This window comes from Heterodontus francisci, chromosome 14 (assembly GCF_036365525.1).
Source record: "Heterodontus francisci isolate sHetFra1 chromosome 14, sHetFra1.hap1, whole genome shotgun sequence".
Classification (NCBI taxonomy): domain Eukaryota; kingdom Metazoa; phylum Chordata; class Chondrichthyes; order Heterodontiformes; family Heterodontidae; genus Heterodontus; species Heterodontus francisci.
This window is the reverse complement of record NC_090384.1, coordinates 63,608,347-63,631,422: the sequence shown is the minus strand read 5'-3', so window position 1 is coordinate 63,631,422 and position 23,076 is coordinate 63,608,347. Positions and strand designations below refer to the sequence as shown.

Sequence of the window (23,076 nt, the reverse complement as noted above, 5' to 3'; positions counted from 1 at the left end):
CCCAAAGACAATTTCTAGATGCCAAGGGCAAATATTAACTCCACAGTAATTGGCAGTATAATGTACAGTTGAACTATAGAATTATTTATGACCTCATTTTAACCTGCTGTTCATGCACTATTATGTTATTGCACCAGGAATATATCTTTGCAGATAGGGGAAAAAAAGCCCATTGCAGTGCTTGGTCTTGAAAATGGACATTTCCTCAGTTTGCAAAATCACTCAATCTTAACTCAGAGGATTAACTCAAATCATTTGAAAGAGAATCCTATCTTTTATCCTGGTAATCCTGGTAAACTGAACTTACGATTCAGAACATTGCAAAGTTTTGGGATCAGTGTCCCTCACAGTTTAGTTGTGCATTGTATCATATGCCATTGAGAAATATTGAATTCCATTAACATTGTTGGCCTTGTGATTACTGAATATCGTACCTCGATGCATACAGGTGCTTTCACTACATTCTTGCACCACGAGAGAATGTGATGCACACTATTTAATAGGACTCATTCCTATACATTCAAAGTATATTTCTGTTCAAATTATAAAATTTTTGGTCCTTAATTTAAGTCTCATTGAGATCACTACAATTTTGAAAACCTTTTCAGTGCCAACTTCACCAGTCCTTAAGACCACAACTGGCTGGTGCAAATTAAGGAAAATGTTGAGTAATATTTGGCCTGTGCTAACTCTTCCTCCTCAGTGATGATGATAATACAGGTTGCAACACCCTTTCAACCCAATACAATGAAACTGTTATTGCACTCACTCCCACAGCGTTTTCAGAATGACTCAAGTAGTAAAAGAACTGCTGAGATATGCAAAAGAAATTGAGACTGTGCATCAGGCTTGGTTTTAGTTACATTTACTGTTAACACAAATTTTCTTTCTGCCTGCTGTGAGCTAGAGCAGCAGATGTGGTTTTATTTCTCTTTAATGGTGCTACTTTGGCTGCTGAACTGAGGATTAGCACTAGAATTTTCCTGATGTGCTTTTTTCATTTGATATTGGTCATCACCCTAAATTTGTAAGAACTGCAGAATTTGTTTTGGGTCTGTATTATTCCCCCCTCCCCTAACAAATTGTACTTTGAGCTTCTACCATATAACTGTACTTCCAAGAAATATTCATGATACAGTTAGGTTTGGTGCAGTTTAGTTGTCTTAAAGGGGATGGGAAAGTACTTTTTTTGTACTGTCCTTTTTATAGAAGAAAATGTTTGTTACACTTTACATTTCTTTGCTGCTTTTTTAAAATCTTCAGCTTTATCACGGGCATGAAGCCCTTCGAGCAGCATCTCTCTCCTTCAATACAAGGCTGCTTAGCTGACATCAATTACAGAAAGTTTCCCTTTACAAATCTCTTAGTCTGTAGCATGGTTTTCTATGTGTGACCAGTTCTTGGTCAGGTCACTGTTATAATTATGTACACTATGTCATTTTTATGAACAATTATGGTCCTATTATTCAAGTTTGCATTGGCAGCAGGGAGCTTCACCCACCAGCTGTGTGTATCTGGAAATAACTGGCACACAGGCTGTGATTCTTCATCCATTTTCCAGTATATGCGGCTGGCAGACAAGACTCTGTAATGACAACGAAAACTATATTCTTTGACTCTCTATCTAAGTTAATGTTATTCCTCCTCACACATCTTTCTTCCTTTAAGACCCTCCTTGCAACACACCTCTTTACCAAGCCATTGGTATCATCTTCTCTGCCTTGACGTCTATTTTTGTCTGATCATGCCTCCCTGAAGAACCTCGAGACTTTTTTTTAATATTAAAGAAGCCATATAAATGCACACCATTACTTCTCAATTTTTGTTTTGCTTCCTCTCCTAAGCACCTGACAGAATTTTTTTGAAAAAATGGATGCCATCCACATTCATAATTTCTGATCAGACAGGTGCAATTCCTTGTCACTTCAGTAACTCAGGCTCTTCATTGGAATTTTGCCATACTTCATATTTTCTCATCACACTAATTCTTTTTAAAAACTATCTTGTTGGAAGCCAGCCTTGTGGCTGACCCCATGTCTAGGTGCAATGGCCCCAAAAGTCGGTTGGCCAAAGTTGCGCCAGTTATGCTAGGATTACACCCACTAGTCCTCTCCAGCATGACACTGCCAGAGTTTAAGGGTCAGTGGGAGGGAACCTCATTTGCATGGGAGCTGTGGATGCCCATGTTACAACCTGCTGCTAGAAAATGTAACATCTGACCTCCATCAGGGTGCCTTTGGGTTGTTCAAGCTCATTCACATTCCCCCAGGAAACCCCATGGAATTCTCCCCTTGCCCCCCTGTGTAAGGAGCTAGATTCAGAATTTATTTCCTTATCTTTAGGTCCACCTCAGTGGGGCCCATTTGCTTCCTTCTGGAGGCCATTACCTCTCAAGATATAGAGACCTTCAGTTTTATGCTGTTTTTTTCCTGAGTCGGAGAACAGCAATTTTCTAGCAAGAGAGACCTCCCTGCTAACTCCAACACTTGGCATCACTGACCTTGCAAAAGCAGTTAAAGGGTCTGTCCTTTAGACTGACCGGAAATTCCCTTAGTTGGAGTTATGACAGGAACCTACAGATCTCTCAAGGAAATTGAGAACCAATCCATCACTGCAATAACAAAGAACACTTTATTGGACTTTCACTAAATTTGTAATTTCCTTTAACAGATTTTGGGCTCCTGTCCTGCATTAAAGGGGATTATTGCTGTTGTTTGTAATTTATAGCCCAATTCTAAACATGTGTAATGAGAAGCACATTTGAAGTAGTTGCCCATGGCTCCGACCAGAATTTACCAGCACCTTTCTACATGGCCTGATCCTCACAGAACTGGTGTACACCCCATTTTTCAGCACCCCCAACAGCTGTTACACCAGAGATGCACCCATGACTAGAGATTATATTCAGGGCCTGGATATCTACTAGACTGACAGGTAGCAGGTGCTGTGAGGTATTCAGATGTATATTTTAAAATGAAACTCCTTTATTCAGAAAGGGAGGGAGACAGAAAGCAGGAAACTACAGGCCAGTTAGCTTAACATCTGTCTTAGGAAAAATGTTTGAAGCGATTATTGAAGAAGTTATAGCAGGGCACTTAGAAAAATTGAAGGTAATCAGGCAGAGTCAACGTGGTTTTGTGAAAGGGAAATCATGTTTAACCAATTTATTGGAGTTCTTTAAGGGGGTTACACGTGCTGTGGATGAAGGGGAACTGGTGGATGTATTGTACTTAGATTTCCAGAAGGCATTTGATAAGGTGCTGCATCAAAAGTTATTGCAAAAAATAAAAGCTCACGGTGTAGGGGGTAACATACTGGCATGGATAAAAGATTGGCTAGCTAACAGGAAACAGAGAAGGCATAAATGAGTCATTTTCTGGTTGGCAAGATGTAAAGAGTGGTGTGCCATAGGAATCAGTGCTGGGGCCTCAACTTTTTACAATTTATATAAATGACTTAGATGAAGCGACATTTGCTGATGACACAAAGATAGGTTGTGAAGAGGACATAAGGAGGCTACAAAGGGATATAGATAAGTTAAGTGAGTGGGCAAAAATCTGGCAGATGGAGTATAATGTGGGAAAATGCGAAGTTGTCCATTTTGGCAGGAAGAATAACAAAGAAGCATATTATCTAAATGGTGAGAGATTGCAGAGCTCTGAGATGCAGAGGGATCTGGGCGTCCGAGTGCATGAATCGCAAAAGGTTAGTATGCAGGTACAGCATGTAATTAGGAAAGCTAATAGAATGTTATCGTTTATCGCGTGGGGAATTAAATACAAAAGTAAGAACGTTATGCTTCAGCTATACAGGGCATTGGTGAGACCACATCTGGAGTATTGTGCACAGTACTGGTCTCCTTTTTTAAGGAAGGATGTAAATGCGTTGAAGGCAGTACAGAGAAGGTTTACTAGACTAATACCTGGAATGGGCAGTCTGTCTTACAGGGAAAGTTTGGACAGGCTAGGCTTGTATCCGCTGGAATTTAGAAGAGTAAGAGGCAACTTGATTGAAACATATAAGATCCTGAGGGGTCTTGACAGGGTGGATGTGGAAAGGATGTTTCCCCTTGTGGGAGAATCTAGAACTAGGGGTTACTGTTTAAAAATAAAGGGTCACCCATTTAAGACAGAGATGAGAAATTTTTTTCTCAGAGGCTCGTGAGTTTTTCGAACTCTCTTCCTCAAAAGGCGGTGGAAGCAGCGTCTTTGAATATGTTTAAGGCAGAGGTAGATAGATTCTTGATAAACAAGGGGGTGAAAGGTTATCGTGGATAGGTGGTAATGTAATCAGTTCAGTCATGAACGTATTGAATGGCGGAACAGGCTTGAGGGGCCGAGTGGCCTACTCCTGCTTCTAGTTTGTATGTTCGTATGAAACTTTTATTGCAAATCGAACAAAAACACCATTTGAACTTTGTTGTTGTCATCTCCATATATAAGCATTTCTGATATCTTGGTGGGGAAGTTTTGAAAAGCAATAATCACATGCACACAAAAACAGTTTATCCTTCCAGCCATCTAAACAATCATTGCCTCAAAAAGGAAGGACTGGATTCAAATTAGGCCAAATTCATATTGACTTTTTAATTAGATGTACTTTTTAATGTCTTCTAAACAGTCATTAGGATATGAGTCAGGAGGAGGTAGGAATAAGAAAGAACAGCCAGTCCATCTATAATAAAAGCAAAATACTGCAGAGGCTGGAAATCTAAAATAAAAACAAGAAATGCTGGAAATACTCAGCAGGTCTGGCAGCATCTGTGGAGAGAGAAGGAGAGTTAACGTTTCAGGTCAGTGACCCTTCACCAGTTCTTCAGATAATTATCCAGTTCTGATGAAGGGTCACTGACCTGAAATGTTAACTCTGCTTCTCTCTCCACAGATGCTGCCAGACCTGCTGAGTATTTCCAACATTTCTTGTTTTTATATTATATTAGCCAGTCCATCTAGTTGGCTTCACTGCAGGCTCCATGCTCAAAGTGTACACCACAAATCTAGTTGCTTCATCATAGAATGCTTACAGCACAGAAAGAGGTTGGTTGGCCTGTTGTGTCCAGGCTGGCTCTCTGCAAGAGCAACTTGGCTAGTTCCATTCCCTGTCCATTCCTCATAGCCCTGCAATTTCTTTTCTCTTCAGGTAATTATCCTGTTTTGAAAGCCAGCACAATCTCAAGCAGTGCATTCCAGATCCTAACCATTCACTGCATAAAAAAAGTTTTTTCTCATGTGTATTTAGTGTTTGAACCAATTCAACATTCCCCGTGACAGTCTATCTTGCAAGTTAAAACCTCGGACAATAAGATCAATGCATCATTTTATTTTCGTTGTTGAATTCTTAGCAATTTCTTTAGTAGATCTTGAAACATTTTCTGAGGCAACCTTATAGAGCAATACATTGCTGATCTCAACCATTCCCACTTCACAGAACAGGTGTCTCCTGTACTGTCTCACAATGACTAATTCCAGCATTTTTTTTATTAGTTAAAGATTGCTGAACACAAATTTGGAAATCAACAGAAAAATTCTGCTCGCTGCTCTGTGGAAAACTGGCAAAGGGAGATCTCCTTCCTGAGTCATCCCAATCCATCCAGTCCTTTGGCTTAGAATATTTTTTGATTGCAGTTATTGTAATTTATAATCTAATATATATTTCAATGGTACTATGACAACAGTGAAACATTTCTGTAAAAGATAAGATAGGAGGTTTGAAAAACAACTTTGAACTCAAAAATAAGGTTTCACTTGACACAGTTGTTACAGAATTGATTTGTCTGAGACTGGTGTCCAAAGGAGGGGATAAATAATTCAGTTCAACTCCAAACATTGCATGGAACTTGTTCAAATGTTTTCAATGTAGCTTTAAAAAATAACATACAGTTATTTAGGTCATTTTTGAAGTTATTTAACAACCTGCCTAATTCAAGTCAGAGAGCATCTGTCTCAAGTGTTCAAAGAGGAATAATCAGGCCAGATAGGTCTTGTATATGGTGAGAAAAAGAATGAAACTACGAGAGTAATAATATTGACTAAACTATAGTTTAGTGCAGCATTCACAAATTGTGCTGAATTTTATTAGTGCGCTGCACATCACAGTGGCGCGCTTTGAAGTTGGCGGCCTGCCCGCATGAGCGGCTGCCGCCGAGCCCCCGTGATATTACACGCGGGGGCTCATTAGCATCACTGCGACTCGCCGCCCCCTGCCCCTCATATTACATGGGGAGAGGCGGACATCTGGTGCAGTAAGGGACCTTTTGTCAGCTGTGTAGAAGGTACTGGGACCCTATTTAAAGCGCCCCAGCACCTGCTTCCTGACAGCTGCCAAAGAAAATCTTACCTCACTGTTGAAGAGTGGGGCTGCTGTCAATCTGGCAGCAAAGCAGAAAGTGCTGGAGAAACTCAGCAGGTCAGGTAGCATCTATGGAGAGAGAAGCAGAGTTGAATTTCAGGTCGTGACCAAGTTGGTCCAGCACTTTCTGCTTTGCTGCCACATACATAACCGTTGTGTCTCAGTGTCTTATGAAGTTGCGATCCTCTTCGTCCACTCAAGTGTAACATTCCTTCTTGTAGGCGTGCCACAACTGGGTGAATAATCTTAATTTTGCACATTCCAGGACGTGAGACTTAATTGTACCATAAAAGGCAAATATGCAACAGAAGTAAAACTATAATTGAAGAATATCTACATACTATGGGCTTCTAATCATCTGACTGTGAAAAGTCGCAAACTAAAATGCATTTGGAATCTGTATTCATTTCTCTGCTAACTGTTATGTGAAAATACATGTAACTGCAATTAAATGATCTTTGTAAAGAAACAGGAAAATATGTTTATATTCTAGTTGCATTCCCAACTTGAAATATGACACCAATAATTATGAACAGCTGCTGCAGAAGCAAAGTGTATGTGAGCATGTGTTGATCTGTCATAGATGAAACGCCATGGCAACAGCACAGATTTCCTCACTAGTCCTGCATTGGTTTTGAAACATGTGCAAGACAAACCTTGCAGCCAGAAGTTAGAGCTATTACATGGCGGCATCACCTTTGCATTTAAAGGACCACACCAAAAACCTAGGATGGCAGTGGGGTGCTCTCGGGTGGCTCCACAATTCAGCAAAGCCTCACTGCTCACTCTCCTCCAGGCTGTGCCCTCCTGCCTGACCAAGCCAGTCTGTCTGGAGATGGCAGAGGAGGTGAGTAGCTGTGGGGCCATCCGACATCAAAGGGTCCAATGCCGGAAGAGAATGAATGATCACTCCCCCAGCAAGCCGGGACCATCTAGGTCTCGTGCGCACAGAGTACGACCGCCAAAGTCATCCACTAAAGGGCAATCATATCAGCAGCCTTCCTACAGTTAGGCTGCTAGCGCAGAATTGGCACTGCATAGGAGCATCCGCAAGCATTTCCAAAAAGCACCATGACACAAATGGGTCTGCATGGGTGAAACAACATTGTAGAAAGGCTGAAATCAAAATCGTCTTCACTAACATGTGCGTTGCTTTTACTGTGTGAATGAAGTGTGTCAGCATGTACTGATTATGCCTCCTCCCATTACATCATTGGCCTTTCAGAACTGCCAATTTATGGAATAACATCATTGCCATGCCAGTATCATTCATGTGCATCTCCACGGATGCAGTAACATGGACAATAGCTCAGTCTGCTGCTGCCAGTAGTGGTGGACGCAAAGATGTTGCACATGCGGACTGCTGTACAACAGGTGAACGAGGGGGCTGTGTGGCTTGCAGAGCCCACGGTGGTTCCTATGGCATGGAGAATCTTTGATCAATAAGATGTTGCCCTGCATGCGGCACCTGGATGCTCTCTGTCCTTCCATCTGCCTTTCCTGCTGTAAGTCCTCATCGTCCGAGGATGAGTCCTACTCACGTCTCTCTTCATCCTGCAAGGCCTCCCACCTGTTGAGTGTGTAGTTGTGCAGAGCACAGCAGACAGCAACAATTTCTGGCCCATACTGCAGGGCACCACCTGATCTATCCAGGCAGCAGAATCGCATTTTCTGCATGCCGATTGCCTGCTCAATGGTGGCTGTTGTAGCTCCATGGCTGGCGTTGTATCTCTCTTCTGCAGCAGTGGTGGGGTGTCTCACTGGTGTCAGGAGCCATGTATGCAAGGGGTAGCCACCCCTCCGTCTGATCCATTTCAGTGAACAGCGACGGCAGCTGCGACTGGCGCAGGATGAAGGCATCATGCCAGCTACCTGGAAAGCGGGCACAGATTTGCATGAATCGTTTCCAGTGATCACATACGAGCTGCGCATTGATTGTGTGGAAGCCCTTACGGTTTACGCATTCAGCTGGTTGCCCGGCAGGAGCCTTGATGGCCACATGGGTGCAATTTGTGATCACTTGGGAATCCAGCGATGGAGCCAAAACTGGTGGCTCTCTGGGCCTGGCCTTCAGGATCTGTCGTGAAGTGGATATAGTCACCAGCCCTCTGGAACAGGGCATTGGTGACCTCCCTGATGCAGCGGTGCACTGCTGACTGTGCGACCCCACAAAGGTCTCCAGTTGGCCCTTGAAATGATGCAGAGGTGTAAAAATTGAGAGCCGCTGTCATTTTGAGGGCCACAGGTATAGGATGTCCCCCAAAGCCCCTGGGATGCAGGTCATCATTCAGCACGGCACAGAGATGTGTCGCTGCCTTTCTCGACATCTGCAGTTGCCTCTGACTCTGGTGCTCTGACATCTGCAGGTACGTCATGCGGGACCTGTAGATGCGCAGCAATCTGTAGTGGTGAGCTCTCCTTGGGCGCTGCTGCTGACGACCAGGGGCCTCTATGTGGGCTGCAGCTGCCTGTTGTTTTTGCCTGCGGCGCATATGGATCCTCACAAAGAAGCGCATCAATGAATATAGGGTGAACCATCCCCATCTCCAAGTTGCAATTAAACATGGTTCCTTCACTTCTTCGAAGGTTCCTGACAGGGCAGAGATTGATGTTGACTGGTACATCAGGTGCTTTCATGCAGAAGCTATGTGACATGGCTTAGCATTGCCCATCTTAGCTCCCATTAAGAATGGCACAGCATGACAACAAAGATTGTACAAGCTGCATCGATTGGCAAGCCAGACATATAAGCTTCACACGCCTACCGTCTCTGACACACTCCCCACTTACAGGGTGACTTAAGTGCCTTTGCTCTTTCACTTGCAGAAGCAATCAGTGGTACAGAGCTGATAATCATTACGGAAGACGGAATCGCAGTGGCTCCCTACACATCTGCAGTTGTGGCCCCTGTGATCCTATCCCCCCTCCCACCTTCAAGTATGCAGATTTGAAACCCCTGTAATGCCCCCTCCCTCATCCCTTCCAGTATGTAGAGTTGAGACCGCTGTATATCTGGATTTACCTTCACTGTCGAATACTGCTTCTGATGTCCTGCCGGCTTTTATGTTTGTGAACTGGACTGCACATAATGGCCGCCCTTTCAACGTAAAATGTGGAAGTGTGGAGCGAGAGGTGGCGGGCTGCATAATCAGGAGAGGTAAGTAGCGTTATACATATGGTAATCAGGGTGCCACCACTGAGCGGGCCCTTCTCAACGTCTGGGGTCGAGGTGGGCCACACCTGATAGAATTATACAGACCCCCCCCCCACCCCGCACTGCGACCTACAGCATCAAGGGGCTGGTAAAATTCAGCCCATTGTTATTTTCTGTTACTCAAGGAGCAAGCTAAGCTTAATAACTACTATAAAATGCATGTTACTGTGACAAAAATAAGGTACTGTTGTCTAGTTTTGGTCAAAACCTGTTCCTTTAAATCCAGTCACTTGGCTGGATTTTGTGTAGGAGACAGGGTTCCTGGCACCGGGCCGAAAAGGCAGGGGGAGCCCTGCCTTGGCCTTTTCCTGGCCCCCCCGGAGCAATCCTCCGATGTTTTTATGTCAAAGTTTCAGGAGCCTTTTAAAGATGGGGATGCCGCTTCCATGAGCTGCCTGCCAATCAGAGGGCCGGCAGCTCAGCAGTATTGGCAGTGCCACTGGAAGCAGTGACCATTGCCGGTACTGCAGAGGCCTTGGACCCAGGCCCAGAGCTGGAATTCCTGACCAGAGGTAGGTATGGTGGGGTTGCCGAGGCCAGTCTGGAATGCCGCAATGACAGGGGTCGAGGGGGTAATTGTGCAGACCAGTGGGAGGGGAGTCCTGGGGGGGGTTGCTGGTGGTGTGCAGTGGTTCCCAGTGGGTGTCCTCTGTGGGCTACAGATTGCCCATGGAGGAGGGATCCACCCCACCAAGCCTGCAGGGTGAGTGCCTTGTTTTACAAAGTGCCCTTCCCGCGTGGCAGGGATCCCTCCCTGCCGCTAAGATCCCAGTGCTGGCGGGAAGAGGCCCTTAATTGGCCGTTAATAGGCCACTTAAAGTCCTCAATTGGCCTTTGGGCAGGAAGGCCGTTGGCCTATCCCGCCCCCGGTAAGATTGCTTGGTGACGGGCCCTCCGGCCATAAGGGTGAACTGAAGAAAAAAAAGGGCAATCACATTACTTGGAGTGTACTATAAACCCCAATCAAAGGGAAGTAAAAGAGCAAATATGTCAATAATTCTCTGAGAAGCGCCAAAACAATAGGGCAGTAATAGTGGGGCATTTCAACTAAGCTAATATTAATTGGCATAGAATTAGTGTGAAAGGCACAGAGGGAGCAGAATTCTTAAAGTGCATTCAGGAGAACTTGTTTAGCCAGTACATAGCAACCCCAATAAGATAGGGGGTGGTTCTGGACTTAGTTTTCAGAAATGAAGCTGGGCAGGTGAAAGGGGTATCAGTGGGGAGTTCTTTGGTGGAAGTGATTATAATTCAGTTAGATTTTGGGTAGTTATGGAAAAGGACAAAGCTGGACCAGGAATAAAAGTTGCCAATTAGGGAAAAGCTAATTTTACTAAGCTGAAGTGAACCGGAAACAGCTAGTTGAAGGTAAATCATTGCTAGATCAGTAGGAGGCATTCAAGGAAGAAATAGTGAGGGTTCAGAGCAAGTATGTTCCCTTAAAGCAAAATGGTAGGACTAACATATCCATAGCCACCTGGATGTCAAGTGGCTTAAAAGAGAGCATAAAGAAAAAAAAGGGACGCTTATGACAGATACTGAGCGCTCAATTCTGCAGAAAACCTAGAGTATAAAAAGTGTAGGGGTGAAATTATAAAGGAAATTAGGAAAGCAAAGAGGAGCATGAAAAATGTTGGCAAGTAAAATCAAGGAAAACCCCAAAGATTTTTTAAATCTTATATAATACAGTTTCTCTTTGTCCGCACTTTTCTGATTCGTTGATGGGTTGAATTGGTAGGCGGAGTCAGCAGTCAGCATACAGCAGAAAGTTTATCAGCCACATTTTGCACTGAGAAGGAGGTGAGTTGTGTGAATGAAAACTTTTTTGCCATTTAGATTTGGCTCCAAATGAGAAATCAGGTCTGTAGTGGATATGTTCAAATTTTTCACATATACAATGAGTGCTGAGTTTGGTACCCACTCACAAGACAATAATAAATAAAGAGAGACTGAGGTTAAACATAATATAAAATTGAGAAGGACTGTGTTAAAGTATAATCAGTGTAATATAGGAATCACAGAGGGAGACCCATTTTAAAAACTTCTGTTGGGTTTGTAGGTCTTAATTTGTGGAGTGTGTTTTTGTAGGTCCGGGGACGTTTTGCACCTGTGGCCTGACAGTTGGGTGATTAGATATTGTAACATTTTGTTGTAACATTAAAGTGCAGCATGTGTTGAGTTACAGTTTTTCTTATTGATTCAATACAAAGCACCTGGTGAATGGGGAAGACACATCTTTGGCGGGTGGTGCCTGGCATGTGCAAAGGAGACTAGTGATTGGTACTGGAAAGATTTAGAGGCAGATTGGGATAAAAGAGTTTTGACATTGTAGAATTTAAAGAAAAAATTGAGACTCTGAGGTAGAATTTAATCAATGTAATATAAATAGAGAGAGCCTGAGGTTAAAATAGACTTTAAAATTGCAAGAGATTGATGATGGAAGGGATGGGGATGGGAAAAGTGGGATAATTTCACCACTAATGTTTTATGGGTCTGAACTAGTAAATACATAATGCGCGAGAGGATAACTAAAGAAAGAGTAGCGCCTATTGGGGACCATAAGGGTAACCTGTGTGTGGAGGCGAAGGACATAGGAATGGTTCTTAATGAATACTTTGCGTCTGTCTTCACAAAACAGTGGGACGATACTGACATTGCAATCGGAGGAGTGTGAAATATTCAATGAAATTAACATAGAGGAAGTATTAAGTGGTTTAACATCTTTGAAATTGGATAAATCCCCAGGCCCAGATGAAGTGTATCCTAGGTCATTTATGGAAGCAAGAAAAGAAATAACAGATTCTGACCATCATTTTCCAATCCTTTCTGGCTATAGATGTGGTGCCAGAGGACTGGAGGACAGCTAACATACCATAGTTTAAAAAGGGATATCATAGAGTCATACAGCACTGAAATAGGCCCTTCGGCCCACCGAGTCTGTGCTGACCATCAACCACCCATTTATACTAATCCTACATTAATCCCATATTCCCTACCACATCCCCTCCTACATTAATCCCATATTCCCTACCATTCTCCTACCTACACTATGGGCAATTTACAATGGCCAATTTACCTATCAACCTGCAAGTCTTTGGTGGTGGGAGGAAACCGGAGCACCCACACGGTCACAGGGAGAACTTGCAAACTCCACACAAGCAATACCCAGAACTGAACCCGGGTCGCTAGAGCTGTGAGGCTGTGGTGCTAGCCACTGCGCCACTGTGCTGACCTAGGATAGACCGACTAATTACAGGCCAGTCAGCCTAACCTCGGTGGTGGGAAAATTATTGGAAAAAATTTCTGAGGGATAGCATAAATCTTCATTTTGAAAGACACAGATTAATCAATCACAGTCAGCATGGATTTGTAACGAAAGGTTGTGTCTGACTAACATAATTGAATTTTTTGAGGCGGTATCAAGGAGGGTTGGTGAGGGTAGTGCTTTTGATATAGCCGATAAGGATTTTCTTAAGGCTTTTGATCAGGACACCAATGGCAGACTGGTCACAAAAGTAAAAGCCCATGGGATCCAAGGCAAGTAGCAAGTTGGCTCCAAAATTGGCTGAGGCAAGAAGTAAAGTGTAATGTTGATGGGTGTTTTTGTGACTGGAAGGCTGTTTCCAGTAGGGTTCTGCAAAGCTCAATACTGGACCCCTTGCTTTTTGCGGCTTATGTCAATGATTTAGACTTGAATGTAGGGGGTCTGATTAAGAAGTTTGCAGATGATACAAAAATTGGCCGTGTGGTTGATAATGGAGAAGAAAGCAGTAGATTGTGGTAAGTTATCAATGGACCAGTCAGGTGGATGGAAGAGTGGCAAATGGAGTTCAGTCTGGAGAATTGTGAGGTAATGCATTTGGGGAAGGCTAACAAGGCACAATAAATGGTGGAATATTGAGAAGTGTAGAGGAACAGAGGGACTTTAGAGTGCATGTCCTGAAGGTGGCTGGACAGGTGGATAAAGTGGTCAAGAAGGCATATGGGATACTTGCCTCTATTAGCTGAGGCTTAGACTATAAGGGCGGGGAAGATATACTGGAATTGTATAAAACATTGGTTTGGCCACAGCTGGAGTACTGCATGCAGTTCTGGTCACTGCACTATAGGAAAGATGTGATTGCACTAGAGGGGGTACAGAGGAGATTTACAAGGATGTTGCCTTGACTGGAGAATTTTAGTTATGAGGAAAGATTGGATAGGCTGGTGTTGTTTTCTTTGGAAATGTGGAAGCTGAGGGGAGACCCAATAGAAGTGTATAAAATTATGAGGGGTCTAGATAGAGTGGATAGGAAGGGCCTATTCCCCTTGGTCGAGGGCTCCGTAACCAGAGGGCATAGATTTAAGGTAAGAGGTAGGAGGTTTGGAGAGGATTCAAGGGAAAAGTTTTTCACCCAGAGGGTAGTGGGGAACAGAACTCACTGCCTGAAAGGTTGGTAAGAGTCAGAAACCCTCATAACATTTATAAACTATTTGGATGTGCTTTTGAAGTGCCGTCACCGACAACAACAATGTATATTTGTGCAGCACTTTAATATACTAAAGCATCCCAAGGTGCTTCACAGGAGAATTATAAAACAAAGTATGACACTGAGCCGGAATTGTACGCCCTTCCAAAGAATGGGAAGGTGGTGGGGGGCTGGGGCGTAAAATGGAGCGGGAGGCTTTGGGGGCCCTGCCCGACCCACACCCGCTTCCGCCGCCACTTTACCCAGGGCGGTGGCGGCTAAAAATGGCCCGCCCGCCACGGGCCAATCAAGGCCCTTAAGTGGCCACTTAACGGCCACTTAAGGGCCTCCGCCTGCCTCCATAGGGATTTTACCTGTGGCTGGTCGGGCGGCTAGGCCCGAGGAAAAGCTGCCTGTTAAAAGCAAGCCACCATTGGCACGCTGTGCCTGACGGAGTGCTGCCCCCCCCCCCCAGCCCCAACCACACCCAACACATCCCCTGTCCCCCCAGTCACCCACACTTGCCTCGCCGGGGCCTGACCAATCACCCCTGGCAAGGCAACAAAAACTTGCCTACGTTGTTGGGTTCCCTGACATCTTCCTCATGAATAATAAAAGCAAAATACTGCGGATGCTGGAAATCTGAAATAAAAACAAGAAATGCTGGAACCACTCAGCAGGTCTGGCAGCATCGGTGAAAAGAGAAGCAGAGTTAACATTTCGGGTCAGTGACCCTTCTTCGGAACTGACAAATATTAGAAAAGTCACAGGTTATAAGCAAGTGAGCCGGTGGTGGGGCAAGAGATAACAAAGGAGGTGTAGCTTGGACAAGGCCACATAGCTGACCAAAAGGTCACGGAGCAAAGGCAAACAATATGTTAATGGTGTGTTGAAAGACAAAGCATTAGTACAGATTAGGTGTTAATGCACTGAATATTGAACAGCAGCAAGTGCAAACCTGAAAAAAAAACAATGGGTAAGCAAACTGAACAAACTAAGATGAAATGAAATAAATGCAAAAAAAAAAGATTGTGAAAAATGTAAAATAGAATGCTAAAAAAAAAAGAAAAGAAAAAATAACTAAAAATGAAAGTAAAATGGGGGGCTGTCATGCTCTGAAATTATTGAACTCAATGTTCAGTCCGGCAGGCTGTAGTGTGCCTAATCGGTAGATGAGCTGCTGTTCCTCGAGCTTGCGTTGATGTTCACTGGAACACTGCAGCAATCCCAGCTTCCTCATGAAGCTGGGCTACAGTACCAGCAGTCGCCACCAGTGGCGCTGCAGTGATAGAGAGCTGCCGGCCTGTTAGGCGGGACCTCCTACCTCAAGTGGACGGAAGTCCCACCTCAGACCAATTAAAGCCCAGGGACCCACAAAATACGGGTCGGATCCCCAGGCCAAGCGGAAGCGGGTTCGCCACCAACCTTTCAGTCGGTGGACGGCTCCCGACTGCCAAGGGTAAAGTTTAGGCCATTAGGTCAGATGACCAAAAGCTTAGTCAAAGAGGTAGGTTGTAAGGAATGTCTTAAAGGAGGAAAGTGAGGGGGAGAGGTGGCGGGAGGGTATTCCAGAGCTTAGGACGCAGGCAACTGAAGGTGTGGCCACCAATGGTGGAGCGATTAAAATCAGGGGCGCACAAGAGGCCAGAATTAGAGGCGTGTAGATATCTCGGAGGATTGTGGGGCTGTAAGAAAATTACAGAGATAGGGAGGGTTGAGGCCATGGAGGGATTTGAAAACAAGGATGAGAATTTTAAAATCAGGACATTGCTTGACAAAGGAATCAACGTAGGTCAGCGAGCACAGGGTGAAAGGTGAACAGGACAAAGCGAGCTAAGCCACGGACAGCAGAGTTTTGGATGACCTCAAGTATTTGGAGAATAGAATGTGAGAACCAGCCAGCAGTGCATTGGAATAGTCAAGTCTGGAGGTAACGAAGGAATGAATGAGTGTTTTAGCAGCACATGAGCTGAGACAGGGGTGAGGTTGGGGATGTTACAGAGGTGGAAATAGGCGGTCTTTGTGATGGCACGAATATGAGGTCAGAAGCTCATCTTGTGGTCAAATGTAACACCAAGTTTGTGAACAAACTGGCTTAATCTCAGACTGTTGCCAGGGAGAGGGATGGAGCCGGTAGCTAGGGATTGGAGTTTGGAGCGGGGCCTGAAAACAATGGCTTCAGTCTTCCCAGTATTTAATTGGAGGAAATTGTTGCTCTTCCAGTAGTGTATGTCAGATAAGCGGTCTGATAATTCAGAAACAGTGGAGGAGTCAAGAGAAGTGGTGGTGAGGTAGAGCTGGGTGTCATCAGCGTACATGTGAAAACTCACATTGTTGTTTTGCCACATGATGAGATTTGGATGGTTCCCACTGTTCAACTCCCACCTGATTGTAGCAAGTGTGTTTTGTTATTTGAATTTAACCCCTTTGTTTTTTTATTTGTCAAATAATCAGACAGCAACAGGTTTTCTTGTAGGTTTAAAACAGAAAATCAGTTATTTATTGATCAATATGCCTTAACCCGAAATTGTTGCAACCGTGTCCACTCACGTATTTGCTCATGCGCGCACACACACACACAAGAAGAGACAGAAAGAGAGGAAAAAGGAGTAAGCGATTATAAGTTGGCAGGTGGCGGGGTGATGAAGGGTGGGGGGCGCTCATGGTAAACCTGTTAAATTCTCTTGGAAGTCAAGTTCTCGTTGGTTGCAGGCCTGAGGTGTTTTTAGATTTGTCTCTTGGTTGAAAGTTCAGTTGAAGACAGAGGATTACTTCTAATTCGCTGCTGTATAAAGTGCAGATGTAGAATTCTACGGCAGGGCGCATCCCTTCTGGGTGCTGGAAACAAGCTTCTTGGATGCTGCTTTCTGGGTGTCCCTCTTTTTCTCTCTCTCTAGGTTGCCTTTTAAGATAAAGATGTGTTTCATCTCACCTCCTGGGAGGAGATGCTTTGGTCTCTCCGCCATGGTGATTGCACAATGGCCCAGGATGTGGCTACTTCACACCTTTTTTGTTTCAGAAGAACCCATTCAATTCAAAAGGGCGTCTTGATAGGTTCAGGATGAGAATAATCCAGCTATGATGTTTCCACTTAACACCTTCTTTGTTTCAGAAGAACCTATTCAATTCTGGAATATTTTAGAATGGGTGTGGGATGGGTGCAATAGATATCTCTTAGCTTTGAAGATTCTCCTTTGTCCCTGTCAGACAGTTTGAATATACAAAGGCCAAGTCCTTTTCCTTCGGCAGCCATTTTGGAGCACATTGTTCAGTTTTTAAAAGAAAGGTCCATTTTTTAAAGTGTTATGAGGATTTCCATTTTCTTGTATTAAGACTTGGGATTCTATGTTTTTTAAAACTGAAAAGGATTTCAGTGGACATTGAGACATCTGAAGCTAGCTGAACTTTATGGATGTTTTGAAAGGAAGTTCAACAAAAGTTGAACTGGTAAACAAGGACTGGAAAGCAGGTAATTTCAAGGAAATCAACAGGGGGTTTGACCTCAGAGCTACCCTCTGTTATTGCAAGAGAGAATTTATGACTTGGCATGTAACTGGTTTCTGGAAGGTTTTGGTTTCATTTTTGAACTTTAAAAAGCCTGTGGGTTTGGACTGAAGCAGGTAATTGGAATTTGATTTTGACCTGTTGGAGATCAGAAGAGGAACCAGAAAAGTATTACCTCTGTGTAAAGAATCCTTGCTCTTGAAAATCAAAAGCTTGTATGAAGTGGTCCTGTTGCCTCCTGCATCTTTGAAGAAATCCTAAATTTGCAGAAATCTTGCATCTTTAAAAAGGACTTTTGCATCAAATGTGAGAACTGATACCTGTTGCTACACCCCCGATGGAAGACCTATTTGAAGTCTTCTACTGTTGAAGTTCTTTGAACGCCTACTTATCACAGACTGTTCATCAACCTCGCCTGGAAAGATTTCGACAGACATCTAACTATTCAACTTTGGGACACCTTGCTAAACTGAAGAACTTACTTCCAGATCATGGCAGTCTAAGTTTTTTATTCCTTTTTTTCCAATGAAACAGCTTTAAACCAAGATCCCTTGTTTCCCAGTTAACCAGTTTTTGGATGTTTGTGCGTTTGCATGAGCGCTAGGAAAAAATAAGGAGCTTTAATATCTCAATTCGCATATAGATTTACTTCATTATTGGTTAAGACTTGGTTTTATAATAAACGGTTAATTTTGTTGTTGATTAAAGAAACCTGGTCTATGTGCTTTATTCTGGGGACAGTTAGAGTATCTAATTGGCTATTTCAGTAAGTGGGAAAATTTATTGATATGCTGTGACCTGTGAAGAAGTGGGACTAAATTAACAGCGCGCTATTCCCGCCTCGGTCCAAACAAAAGGACAAAGTCAGTTTTTATAACTCTTCGGTTTTTGTCCATAATTTTTCATCGTTGCACTTCTTGTACGCATGACACTGAGCTTTCGGCAGATGTTGTGAGGGGCAGCATGTAGATGGGAAATTGGAGGACGCCTGACAATGTTGAAAATGCTGGTCCCTTTAATTAACCAGGACTTACTTCAGAGTTAGTAGAGAACAGGTACTGCTCATTGCAGCTTGTATTTAAGGGCTGTTTCTTTCCCCAGTCCAGGGAGTTACTTCTGGACAGGGAGTTAGTCTAGAAGGGAAGAGTGGAAACTGGTATTTGTACTGAACTGTGAATTGAAAATAAAGCAGTTGTGGATCACAGACTGTCTCCTGCTTCCTGATTCTGGTGAATGGATATCTGCCAATTGATCAACGCCAAAGATAGATCCTTGAGGGACACCAGAGGTCATGGTGCAGGAGCAGGAAGAGTTGCCATTGCAAGTGATACAAGGCTACGGACCAAGAGCCAGAAAGTGGGATTAGGCTGGATGGCTCCTTGATGACTGATGCGGTTACGATTGGCAACTTGCCTCCCTCTGTGAATATCTATGAGTCTATGAAGACTCACACCTATATGTCACACCTTGCACACAATGGCAGCTATATAACACTCACTGACACACTTCCCTCTCTCTTTCAGCAGTGGTGTACTACTGGAGGTAGCGGGAACCAAACATAGGGGAAGAGGCATTCTTGCATGTTCTAATCCCCATGGAGGAGACGATGTTGGCCATTATTGGAAGGGCCTTTGCCGAGACTGTGGTCAGTGGCGGGGCTGAATCCATTGAAGATAATGGTATCCTCATACTTAATCCCCTCCTCACATTCCACTTCCCCTTCCTCCCACAATCTCTTCTGATTTACATGATGCAGATGGTGGATGGATGTATTCCTTACTTTCCCGTTTCTCCACACCACAGCCTTACTCTTGTTCCTTTTACTGTTCAGATACCCCAAAACTGCAACCTGGCCAGGCAATGGAGATACATCAAGATGACAATGATGACGAAAACACACTGTCACTTGATTTCACACTTGCAACCACCAGCTCAGATACTGACACTGTGTATATCTTAGAGAATTAGAGGATAGATTAGAGGCAAGATCTGCACATGGTGAGACACCAAGTATGGATAGGCAGTAGCCAGGGCAGGGGGCAAAGATAATGCAGATGTTATCATGGCTGTGGATACTGCTGCTCAAAGGGGTTTGCAGAATGTCACAGTCGTCCTTTAACAAATTGCTAGGATTGCTGAGGGGCGCCCTGGGGGAATGGCAGTGACTCCATGGGATACAAACCTGCTGTCCAACCTCAGGAAGGCAACATTCGAGATTCAGCTCCACCACTCCGCCAGTTCCCTTGCTATTGCCTATGAGCCAGCCAGTCAGCCCAAACTGCTGCCACCCAAGCAGAGATGGTGCATTCTGTAGCTGGGCCTTCAAGGGCATCTGGAGTCTCCTCCACTGAAAGTCAGCAGCCTTCCACCAGCCTTGCTGCAGTCACTGGGGTAGCACAATGTAGAAGCACCAGGACAAGCAAAGGCACAGAGAAGACAGTCACCAAGGGAATCTACCAGGGTCATTAGTTGACTTTTGTATGCGGTGTGGCATGATTTCACTTATAAAATTGGTTTGGAATGTGCATTTGTGGTGGCTTTTATTTTTGTATTGCGTCCAAGAGGACGAGGTGATGGTCAGTGACAGAGAGAAGGTAAGGAGTGTGGGACTGTTGGTGAATGAGGAATTGGGATTGAGGTTACTGGTATCGCACTTGAATTAGTTCTTCACGGACAACCTGGGCAGAAAGGTGCTGTCTAGCTTGGAGCCTCCCTCCTTCTTCCTCCTCTTCCATCACCTCCTACTCATCCTCTGCTTTCTCCTCCTCCTCCTTGTGCTTCTAGTCCTCAGCTGTTCAACTGATAGATGGTGTCGAGGGCTGTTCTCTCATAATGGCAGCATACCACCACAAATCTTGAGATTCCCTCAGCAGAGTACTGAAGGCCACCTCCAGAGAGGTCCAGGCAACAGAATCATTACTTCAATGCGCCAATGGTCTACTCTGTCACATTTCTTGTGGCAGCATAGCTCTTATTCTATGCATGCTGTGTCCAATTGTGTGTTAGTTTTGAACTGAAGTCATGAACCAGGTCATCAGTGGATAGATCTTGTCACCCAGTAGCCACCCTTTGGTTTGCTGCATTGGTTGAAATACAGCTGGCACAGTGGTCTGTCACATCTTAGCTGCTGCCAGGATACTGGGCATTGACCTCCATGATGTAGTGCCTATGATTGCGCACCAGCTAGATGTTGAGCGAGTGAAATCTTTCTGTTCCAGTATATGGTGGATTTGACATACGGTGCACGCAAAGCAATATGTATGCAGCCAATGGCACCCTGCACCATGGGAAAAGCTGCAAATCTTGCAAACCCTCCTGCTCATTCTGCTTGCTTCTTTCTTGCAAGAAGGAATGAAATGAAGTTATCTCTCTTTGAATAGAGACCCCCAGTGACCTCTCCAGTGCAACAGTGAATGGTAAACTGTAAGATGTTGCTAATATCTCGAACACAGCCTGGAAGGAGCCAGCTGCATAAAAGTTCATAGTCATGGTCACGTTCACAGCCGCTGGCAATGGGGATCCTGTCCTCCTCTGAGGTTGGAGTTCTGGCTAGCAGTTGGCAGATTTCAGTCACCACCTCTCTAATGAAGTGCAAGGGTCGCAAACATTGGTCGCTGCTGAGGTTGAAGTAGAAGAACTGCTCCCTGAACACCCAGGGCGAATATGGCCTCCTGTTGAGAGCCGTTTTACACCACCCCTCCTCCTCCTCTTTCCCTTTTCTAGCAGCTAGTCCTGCTCTGCATAGCTTCTGCTCATCCTCCCAGTCATGCTCGATTCCAAAAGGAAGGCCTACTAGTGCACCCATGTCTGGCAGAAGAAATCAACCAGCAAGTAACCTATAAGTAGTTGATGATGATCCCTTTAGATAATACTGGTGGTGTTGGTTGGTGGCGGGGGCGGTGTTCTTTATGCTGCTAAATGCATGTTCAGCTGTGCAGGGTTAAGAGAGAGCATCAGCTGCAGCATGGAGCTTCAACATGGCAAACTGACTTCAAATCAGCGTCACTGATGTCAATCTGCCTCCTGTGCATACTTCCGATGAACACTAATTTTGTGTGCTAACTCCTTTACCAAGATGGCATCCAGTACAGTTCCCATCGGAAATGTGCAGTGATGTGGATGCCATTTTGGAACCATAAGGGCATTTGTAGCACCCAAAAATACTGGCTCTACCAAGCCTAATTTTGCTCCCCTGGTGTTCAGCAGTATTGGAGTGATGGGCTGGAGTTAGCAGCACTGGGTGAGGTCTGTGTCTAATTGCAGGAGTAAGTTGGGGTTGCTGAGGATTGCAGCATGAGAATAGGGGTGTCTTGTGGTTTGTCATACTTGTAGTCTCAATTTCTGTTTCTCTCTTTTACGCACACAATAACCTGCAATTTCTCAATAAGAAATTAGAACAAATCCGCAAATTTTGCCACAGTCTTTTACATCACAAGTGATGGAATGTTGGGTACAACTACAATTTAAGTGATGACAAACCATTCTGCACTGATCTTTCAGTGTAATTACAGAGTTGATTCTGTGAGCTCATGTTCTCAGCAGGGAAGCTGTATTTCCAACAGTATGGATTGTTGATTAGGCTACAACCTTGTAGCCCTGATTCTTGAAACTGCACTTCTTATGAATGTGCACCTCACAGCAACTGAGTGTTGTGGAATCATCCCTCATATATCATACACTTTTCTCCAAGTTCTTTTTTGAGTTGTCAGATTTTTTGAAGCTGTTGGTCAGTTTTGGCTGTTTTCCACAGTGATGTTTCCAGAAATGATTATTGCTAGAAAGATATCAGTAAATTACAAATAATCTAACTGGTACTCATAGAAAGAAAATGAAGAAAGAGACCCATTAGTCTGACATTAGTAGTAGTTATAACAGCTTCAGCACATTTTAGTTCGGGCAAAGCATTCTCTTAAGAGTTGCGCATTTTTAACTGGTACTTAATTAAAAGTCTATTAGCTCATGACTCCTTCTGTCTGTTTTGCCAGGAAATCATTTGAATTTGAAGATGCTGTCAGTCTTCAGTCGTCGCACTCTCCCTCTCCTACTGAAAATGGTACATCCACCTCTCCTCTGGAGGTACACAGCAGATTCAGTTCAAAAAGCACTTTAGCAGAAGAGAATGCCTATGAAGACATAATAGGTAAGAGTCAGAAAAGATCATTTTGTGAGGACTCACATTTACACCTCGAAATATTACCATCATGTGAGTCATTCACAAAAATATCAATTTAAAGAAATGATCTGCAGTTTATTATATTTCAATTATATTACTTTATTCAGTGATTATATGCTCAGAATTTGCAGTAGTAATCTAGAAGTTGCTGTCAGTGATACCATGCTTCCCTGCAGTGTACACTATTGTGGTCTTTGCAGATGGAATCAACACAGAATCCCTGATTTGTTGTGAACTTCAACTATTTAAACACTATTCCAGCTGTAAGGACCAATGAAAAAGTTAGCTCTTGTTCACTCAGCAGAAACTGAACTTTTAATGATGTGCTAAGTCATGATTACTGCTGACCAACCTCTCTCGCCCTGAAAAACTAATTCTACAGATGTGGA

The 23,076-nt window shown here is 44.0% G+C and overlaps 1 protein-coding gene across 5 annotated transcripts in view; it reads left to right on the top strand.

Annotated features, from left to right (window-relative positions):
• LOC137377078 (DENN domain-containing protein 2B-like) overlaps positions 1-23,076 on the top strand; it is a 565,382-nt gene that overhangs the window by 341,033 nt on the left and 201,273 nt on the right. For all 5 annotated transcript variants that reach the window (XM_068046345.1, XM_068046347.1, XM_068046343.1 and 2 more), the window contains one exon: positions 22,500-22,654. In XM_068046345.1, coding sequence (XP_067902446.1) covers positions 22,500-22,654 — 155 coding nt within the window. The remainder of the gene's footprint in view (positions 1-22,499; positions 22,655-23,076) is intronic.